Below are 9,393 nucleotides of genomic sequence, written 5' to 3'. Positions count from 1 at the left end.
CAGAAAAAAAACATGGCGATGCGTTCATTGTGCTCCCATGGCCTCCATAGTCGCCAGATCTCAACTTAACAAATCACCCTTGGAATGTAGTGGAATGGGTAATTGGCATCATGTATGCGTAGACTATAAATCCGCAGCAGCTGTGTGATGCTATGGTATCAATACAAACCAAAACCTCTGAGAAATGTTTCCAGAAATGTTGAATCTATGCCACGAATAATGAAAGAAGTCCGGGGATTCAACCTAAGTCGTATCAGAGATGCGGACTTAACCTGCGTCCCCTCTGTGGGGGGTCCCAGGTTAAGACAAATCAAATCAAACTGTTTGAACAGCAAAAGATTAGCAGAAATTACCTCAAGCCTTTCTAGATGCTTTAATGAGACCGGAGAATAGATCAGAATTAACCTGGGTGAAGCTATGGGTCTGTAAGATAAAAAGGCAAATATCTAACTATGTCATGAATGCTGCACACAAACTGTAATAAATACTAAGGTTTTCTTCTTTTAACCTATTACGATCCATGAGATTCACATGACAACTTCAATAGAAATTAATATAAACAAAGAGTCTCAGTGGTCATTTGTTCCACGTATGGTTTATTGCTTCCTTTCATGAAACTTGAACACTTGATTGATGCATTAAAACCTACATTATTATCACCTGGGTTGCAGGTATGGGTACTGAGAGAGAGCTAGCTACTGCACTTGCAGACACAACATAAACTACAAATAACCAGAAAGCTGACACCATGCCATCGCATTGTGGAGACTACTATGGTTGATGCTGAGAGGTTAGGTTTGCACAGGAAACTTGGTGAATGTGTTATTGAGCTAGCGGGACATGGTTCACATGAGCGTGGTCCCGGTGAAGGTCGCCCCCGGCCTCACTCCCGTACGTAAACCCTTGTGCACACCACGTCGTCTGCACCGAACGTCTGCAGGAAAACAACAAAAACAGGTTTGCATTTCAGTCATTCTGTATTGATTAGACCTTAGTGTTTTCAGATGTTCCAGATAAATAGCGTTTTATTTCAACTAAACAGCCGTTAGGCAGCTAACCTCCACAGCGCCTCAGCTTTCCTCTGTTTTAAACCTTTATTTGTGCCACAATCGGCCCAGTTCAGCAATACCCTGAACTGCGAGACCAGGGCAATTCTGCAAATCGTCTCCTTTAAAATAGCACAACCATGTCATGTTGTTGAGCGTAGGTTAGGTAAGAGTCTCTAATCATCAATTTATTTCAAATTTTTTTTTAGATGTGGGTTTGGCAGAGCCAGTTGGGTGGAAATGTATGGGGAGGGTTGAATTGGTCTTAGTACTGATTGTGGAGTAGTAGTTGTTGATTGAATGGTTGACTAGGCATACACCCACTGCCCCCTATGAAGCCTATCTATCTATCTATCTATCTATCTATCTATCTATCTATCTATCTATCTATCTATCTATCTATCTATCTATCTATCTGTATATCTATCTTTCTATCTATCTGTATATCTATCTGTATATCTATCTATCTATTGCTCTAATAGACATCTTTATGTAATGCTATACCATTAGATGAAGAGAACAATCAAGAGTGCCAATGCCGATTAATTGCGACAGTCACCAGTGGAAACAAAACCCTCGAATCAGGTTCACTGGCAACATTGTGAATCATTATTAATAACATTATTATTTACGCTATCAGATAGGAGGTTTTGTTCGTCAGCTCTCGCACGGTGAAGTAAGTGCGAGCTAATGTCGTAAGCCCAGGCATAAATGTGATGGATTTGAAGCTCCACACCACGTTGTATTTATGTTTTATACTCTTATTTGCTTAATAAAACATTTAGATTTGTAATAAAAGCTCAAAATTGAACAGTTTTACAACTTTTTCAGCATTGGAACCACTTTAGATTTGAATGAAAATCACACGACTGACGGACAGAGAGATTGATAGACAGAAAGTATGCAGCATGCAGCAACAGGTGGCAAAGGGGCAGCGCTGCGTTACTCTATGTTTCACACAGCCAGGAAGAACTCTGGTCACTCTGGTCATTTCTACTATGTGATGGGATAAAAGAATTTTATTTTTTTTAAGTTTGACATTGCTTGAAGCCCAAAACCTCCTAGTCTGCTCTATGGTCCATGTGATAGTCTTTAAACCGGTGGTTTCTCACCCCCTAAGAGTCACAAAGAAAAGTGTGTTGCTCTAAGAAGAACATGGTTGTTTAGCTGAGCTAAAAAAATACTTGCATACATGGACCTGATGAGGTGCTGTATGTCAACCTCCTTTTACCGCTATTTGGACCATGCTCAGAACAATGTAAGTGAGCAGTCGGACCAGTCTTCATATGTAAGGTTTTAAACTAGAAATGGTCAAATGCTGTCTAGACTCCTTAAAAACATAGAAATAGCTCCATAATTTCCAAATATGAAATGGAACATCTGCTTGGAGCCCAAGCGGCAGGCGACTTTGTCTCTTGGCTCCCTCTTGGCCATGCTGCCCAGGGCAGAAAACCATTTCATCCATGTCAAAAAGCACCGCTGAAATGAGAGCACCTCAAGAGCATCATAGAATCGCACAAAGACGATAATCTAATCTGTTTAAAACTAAACGTTTTACTGCATTTTGTTTCAAAAAGGAGTTTGTTTTCCAGTAATTTAAAACCTGCTGGGGGGCCAAACTTTAAGGAATGCAGGGATTTCTGAGCTTCAGTCTGCTCCTCGCCTGCGTGAAATTCAGTTTTATTTTCAGGCTGATGTAGCCCAGCAGAAATTCCACCCCACTTTACTCTTAAACTGCTCCCAGACTAAACCAATTACACACATTATGCAGATCCTATGGAAATGTGGCCCACTTACAGCATGAACTGCCTCACACAATGAGCCGCTTGCGTTGTTATCGCGGCTCCAAACGGCGCTCTCAGGCTCAGCCTCTTCCACTGCAGGGCTTTCTCTCTGCATCTGTGGCCTGCCTCGATTCTGACTCACATTCAAACGCTGCCTGCTTGGCTTCTTCTAGCTCCTTTTTCCCACAGAGAGGGCTGCTTAATAACTTAACGTCTATAAACAAACACCAGTCATCCCTTTTTTGTTTTCCAGAGAAGTTTAAAGGCTTTTCAGGGTTTAAATGACGATCATGGCTTAATGAACTATTTGATATACTCCAGAAGAACCAGGCTGGATGGGGATGACCAATCTGTTTCTCCACAGATGCTCAGAGTTACCGATTGGTGACTGTATATTTTTTTCTGCCTCCCGTTTTCCGTCGCCTATGGTGATTCAGCCCATGTTTAGTCTTTTCTCTGTCGTGTTGTCTGATGTGTATGTGTTTCAGCAGATTCCCAGACAGTCAGACATTCCCAAAGGTTTTATCGACATGCAGGAGCTGATTCCCAGCAGGCTGTCACAGGTTGTTGAGTGAGGAGTACTGGAAGCGACTGGTTAATGGGCCAAAAACACGCTTCATTCCCAGTTGTGGAGTTTGTCATCGGAGCCCGGAGCAGGAAGCCTGTAGATCAGGGGTGTCAAACATACAGCCCGCGGGCCGGATCCAGCCCGCCGAACAATTTAGTCCGGCCCTGTGGCTAAATGCATTATCATTATAAAAAAATTGTCTGGCAATGTGGCAATAAGATGCCACAAAGAGCTCATCAGATTTGACTTTCACAAGTGGACAAGATAAAAGGAAGAGAATGATAAAACAATTGTTGAAAAAAACATGTACTTCGTTTAATTGAAAATATGCAGTTCCTATATTGTCCACGAGGGGCGCTGTGTTTTAATTAGCAGATTAAGCTTCAGGTGTGGAAAAATTCAAATCATTTCTTAATTTTTATCTGTTTGATGTATTTTGTCATGCAGGACAGTGTTTTTAAGTTCCAAAAAATGTGAATAAATGTTTTTCAACATTGTACAATCACTGTGATTAGTTCTTATGCATAATGCACTTAAGTAAATGTTTAACTGAGTAAAAGTATTGTTGAAATTGCACATACTTTTCTTAAAAACGCTGAGGTTATTCATAATATATTGTGTAAAAGTGAAATTAACTTAATATAAAAATCAACAAGTCCACTTTTATTAGTTCTATTTAATCTTGCAATGAGTTTACTCGTGTGGCCCTCTTGAGATCAGATTAAGCTGTTAAGCGGCCCCTCAACCAAAATGAGTTTGACACCCCTGCTGTAGATGGTTCTAAGCATCCTGCAGACTAGTGAATACAAACCCTTTGTTACGTGTCGTCGGATATTTTTCTGACCTTTATTTGGTTTGGGTTTAGAGTTACAGTGCTGTTCGAGATCTTGAGTCAACCCTCATTTTGTACATTGTTTTACAAAGAAGCAAGACTTTCTATCTTTTGTCGTCTTCATTAATAGTTTCCATGGCTTTTTGAAGATTTGATCTTTGATCTTAACCTGCTGCAAGTATTCTGTAGAGGGTCTAAACACATTGTTCGTCCAACACAATGCGTACTCGTGAGCAGGTTCAGCTACAAAAACTGAGCAGGAAATAATACATGAAGGTTTTAAATAAAACTAAATATGAAACATTTACTGATCAGAGAATTTTGCGGAAGTTTTCCCATCTCTGGATAAAAGAAGCGTTTGTCATGTTTATTTCTAATTATTTATATTAACAAAGATAACAAGATGCCCAGACAGAAAGAGGATTAGAGTTTAACTGATATTGTAAACAAACACAAAATGTTGACAGAGTTGACATTTAAACCATCTTTAGCGTCTTATATTAGAAATTAGAACAGGTAGGCTAGCCCTACTAAAACAACGGTTTCTTTGTTCAAGAGAACGCAGATTCTTTGCTCTAAGATTTTCCATAGGCAGACAGAGGTTGAAGCTTTACCAGGATAAATTAGAGTTGCTTTGCTTTAATACATTCAGCTGAATGTATTGCTCCCATCTTGGCCAGAAAAATACGACTTCTGTTAAAGTAACTTTTAATACACTGTGATATCAGCATTACTGTGTAACTTCCCTTTACACACATATGAACTTAGCTGACCCCCAGTTCTTAATCCATAATCTTTAATATTATGTCGCTCAACCTTTTGCAGGTTTAAGTGTCTTGATTTAAGTTTTTGTTTATTTTTGTTAGGACTTTTTCTGGACTAATTAGATTCCATTCCCCTCAGCCAGCAGCTATCTGTCACCATCCAATCAGCTCAGCCGCCAATCAGCCACTACTCTGCACCTGACCAGCTCCACCTGCTGCACTAATTAGATTATCTCTGCTCATCAGTTCACCTGCCTATATATACCTGTCTCAGCTTACCTTTTTCTGCCAGATCGTCTCGTCTTGTCCTGCTGCCTGCATGTGTTTCGCTCTGCCCTCGATGGGGACACATGGGCTGCTTTGGATCAAGTGTGATTGTACCTACAACTCATGGTCAAATCTGATTCTGCCAAACTACACCTCATCAAGTCTGCCTGCCTGCCTCATTTACCACAACTCAACCTCTTCAATAAACGTTGTAAACGTAACTGTGTCTGGTTGGAATATCAGGGTCTTTGAGCACTAATCATCACACTAAGAGCTTCAGCTCTTCTGGGAAGGCTTTCCACATGGCTTAGGGGTGTGTTTACAGATCAGTGTTCTAGAAACACGTTTTTGAGGTCAGACGATCATGTTAGAAAAGAAGGCCCACTTCACAGTCTCCACTCTGGTTCATCACAAAGGTGTCCTATTGGGTCGGATTATTTATATGAAAAACAATCGACTTCTTCCATCTCTAAAATTACTCAACCACGTCTTTATGGATCTGTGCTCTGTGGTGGGCAGTCACAGACCATCCCCAAACTTTTTCTACAAAGTTGGGAGCATGAAATTGTCTAAAATATCTTGGTATATGCTGAAGGAATAAGATTTAATTTCCCTAAGGGGGTGAGGTCCACTACTAAAAACAACCTGACACCAAATTATGCGCTTGACACAATGCAGTCAGACAAGGGACAGGCTCCTGGCAATGCCAAACCCAGACAAGTCCATCTGGTCCCACTCTGTGGCTGAGATAAAGTTAGATACTATTAATACTATTATTTATCTCTACTTTGTTATAATACCCCCAAATGTGATATTTAGTTGTAAGTAAGTTTAATGACTGGTCTTATGTCACAGGTGACACCATATCATGGCTCCATGCTAGAATCCACAATGAAATTACACACTCATACAATACACAATTCAGTTAAACACAATCATTTATCTCCGTAATTAATCTTTATGACGGAAATGAACTGATATTCTATGGTTAAGCACATGGGGACGAAATAGAAGTAGGTTGAAAAAAATGGGAGTATGAACCGACTAGGAGGCAAGTTGACCCAAAGCCAACACCAGAGTAACTCAAAACATAAAAAAAATTCCTTAACTTTTTAAACATCACAACTTTAAAAGATCACCAGACTTTAAAAGAAAGTGTGGCAGCCTAAAAACAAATTAAGTTGCCAGACTCCCAAGAAGCTGAGCTCCAAACACAAAATCTAAAAGTAAATTAGAAAAGAAACTGTCAGTAGTTTAAAGAATTTGCACATTGTAAGCCATATTATATTACTATTACATATGTTCAGCCAAAAACTGACTTCTGTTGCAATCCCTGGCATAAAAATTATTTATACCTTTTGAAATTTTCAAATCAATCAATCACTCCTCTTTCATTTATAGACAGGGGTGCACATAACATTTTGGATGAGTTACTCAGGTGAGTACCAGAAGATGGTGTTTGTTACTCACCCCATTTGTAGCGTGGGCTTATTAAGCTCAGTCTTCCTCACTGTCCTCCTCAGTGTTGCTCCCACTGTCCTCTGCTTCAGACTCCTGCGTGGTAAATGATGCTGCAGATGCACTTCCCTGTCCTTGGTTTAGCCTCCGATTAGCTGTCTCCATCCACAGGTCTACAGCTGGCTTTGGGTCAAATGTCTCTGTGGTCTGCCTTGACAGATGAATGTGCATCAAGGCTGAGAGACGAGCATGTGACAGACGAGATCTGTACTTGTTTTTTATTATGCTGAGATGCGAGAATCCCCTCTCACAAGCTGCACTGCTTAAAGGCAGTGTAAGGGATAGCTTAACCACCTTGTTGATTTTGGAGTAAGTAACTGGGTTACTTGTTTTTACAATTTGGACCAAGTCATACACAGATGAGGCCCCCAGGCGTTTTCCTGCCTGCTTTAAGCGCATCCATTCTGTCACAGTGGTGTCTTTATCAAGCTGCAAGGCAGCCTCATATTTCTTGAGAATGCTGACAACTGTGTTTCCAAAACTGTGGAGGTCTTTCATTTCCTCCGGCCATGTTGAAGGATCAAATACTAAAAAATGATCACATGACTTGAGGGAGTCATATCTGATTTCAAACTCTTCAATTAACCCCCTAAGTATGTGTGTCTTGTCTCTGTCAGCATCCACATTAGAAGCAGTGTGTGCCCTGTAGTGGCCTTCACAATCAAGCAGTAGTGTGAACTGTCCAATGGCTACCATGAGTTCATCTTTACATTCTCCAGTGGTCAGCTTTTCCTTCTGAAAGTTAATGGATGTGGTCTTCAAAATGTTTCCAATGTCAAGCATGTTCAACAGAAAGCACTGAAAACGCTCTGTGCAGATTTGTTGCAAATCGCTGTCATCACTGGTAGCCAGTTGGATTTTAATGGCTGGCAGTAGTCTTGATATTTTTAACAGTGTTTCATGCCTCCATGCAGACCATCTGATATTATGAAACTTACCCAGTTTCACAAAGGAGATCCCATTTTCTTCACACAGCTTCTTCAGTGCAGCATTTTTTTTTTTGCACCCCCTCTTTGTAAGTAAAACTGCAGCAGCTTGACCACAGTGCGATTAAATGCCTCACAGTAAGGAACGGTGCGATCGGCCGATTTTGCGCAATTCTCCAGTGTGTGCGCGGTGCACAAAATGTGCACAAGGGAGTCTCCGACTGCAGCAAGTTCCCTGAGCTTTGGCACAACGCCATTGTACATACCGACGTTGACAGCAGCCCCGTCTGTGCACACCGCGACCAACTTTGTTGTCCAGTTATCCAAGCCTGTGTCCTGGAAAAGTCTCACAAGTCCGTCTGTTATAGCCTGCGCGGTCCGGTCAGCACCCAGTTCAATAAGTCCGAGAAAGTCGGAGGTAAACTCTCCGTCGCTGGACACAGACACAATATAAACGATTTCCTGCTCAGTTTTTGTGATGTCCTCAGATCCATCAAAAATCAGGCCCGAAAATTCAGCAGACTGCAGCTTAACTCTTAACTCCTCTGTGATGGTGTGAGCGATGTTCTGCATGATCCGTGTGCCGCCTTCACGTGAATGATATGCACCTCCGACATTTACTCCCAGCCGCTTCAGTAAGGGAATGTCCTCAGCAAAGGAAGACATAGGACGTGCATGTTTAGCTTTATGGAAGGCGAGGAGAAACATATTATGGAGAGCTTGCCGCTGTTCTTCATTCAGTTTATCTCGCCATCTGGCAAGTGGGCGACTGGACAGTTCTTGTCGGCTAGCTTGTTTATTAGCAATGGCTTGCACCACATTCATGTGCTCCTTGCTCTTTTCATGTTTGTCAAATAAAGGATGGTTGAAATTCTTTGAGCCTTTGTAGAACGCACCCGTTTTGTCTGCTAGATTTGGATGTGAGCGGCAAACCTTGCACCACATTTCAATGCGCTCCTCGTCGGCTTCAAGCCACGGCACGTCCTGGAGCCACTTTTCTGAAAAAAGTATTTTCTTCAGCTCGGGTCCAGTTAGGCGTTTCTTTGTTGGTGGCTGAACGCCAAAGAAGCTGCTTAATGTTTGTTGTTTTTTGGACATCTTCGACAGTAATTCAAAACAGGTGTTGATAAGCTGACGGTCAAGCAGTACGCAAATGCGCGTAGTAATATAATTGACGTTACGCGTTCCTGATTTGTGACGCGCATGCGTACCTGCGTACCAGTTATGTGCACCCCTGTTTATAGAACATCTTTTATACAACATAGGGTAATACAAAGGGCTTAACAGTGGTAGGAACAGGACAGACGTAAAACCACTGGAGACACACATATTAAAAATAATCAAACCCTTCCCTCTGATACCTCTAAATAAACTGCAGTGTAACCAATCTTCTTCAGACGTCCCTCTGATTGTTTCATAGAATTTAATCCCACCAGGAAGACGACTGTTCTGTGAAGCCCTCAGAGTTTCTGACTGGATGGGCAGGTTGACGGAGCTAAATAAGAAAACGCACTAGAAGGTTAAAGGCTGCAAAAGACCGGATCAAAGTGCGTTTGTGTGTGTTAGAAAGGTTCTTGTCAAAGTCGAGAGCTAAATCTGATCGGGAACCTGCAGCCTGAGTTGAACTTTTTTTTTTGTTCACAGTTGCTCTCCATGCAGTTTGACTGAGCTTTCATGTGTTACAAAGA

At 41.4% G+C, this 9,393-nt stretch overlaps 1 protein-coding gene across 1 annotated transcript in view; it reads right to left on the bottom strand.

Moving 5' to 3' along the window:
- Positions 1-575: 575 nt before the first annotated feature.
- crabp1a (cellular retinoic acid binding protein 1a) overlaps positions 576-9,393 on the bottom strand; it is a 25,765-nt gene continuing 16,947 nt past the window's right edge. Inside the window, exon 4 of the mRNA XM_012862447.3 lies at positions 576-934. Within this exon, the coding sequence (XP_012717901.1) occupies positions 884-934 (51 nt within the window). The 3' untranslated portion in view covers positions 576-883. The remainder of the gene's footprint in view (positions 935-9,393) is intronic.

The sequence above is a fragment of the Fundulus heteroclitus genome, chromosome 2 (assembly GCF_011125445.2).
Source record: "Fundulus heteroclitus isolate FHET01 chromosome 2, MU-UCD_Fhet_4.1, whole genome shotgun sequence".
In the NCBI taxonomy this organism is placed as follows: domain Eukaryota; kingdom Metazoa; phylum Chordata; class Actinopteri; order Cyprinodontiformes; family Fundulidae; genus Fundulus; species Fundulus heteroclitus.
The sequence above is the reverse complement of the archived record's forward strand: the minus strand, read 5'-3'. Positions and strand labels throughout refer to the sequence as shown.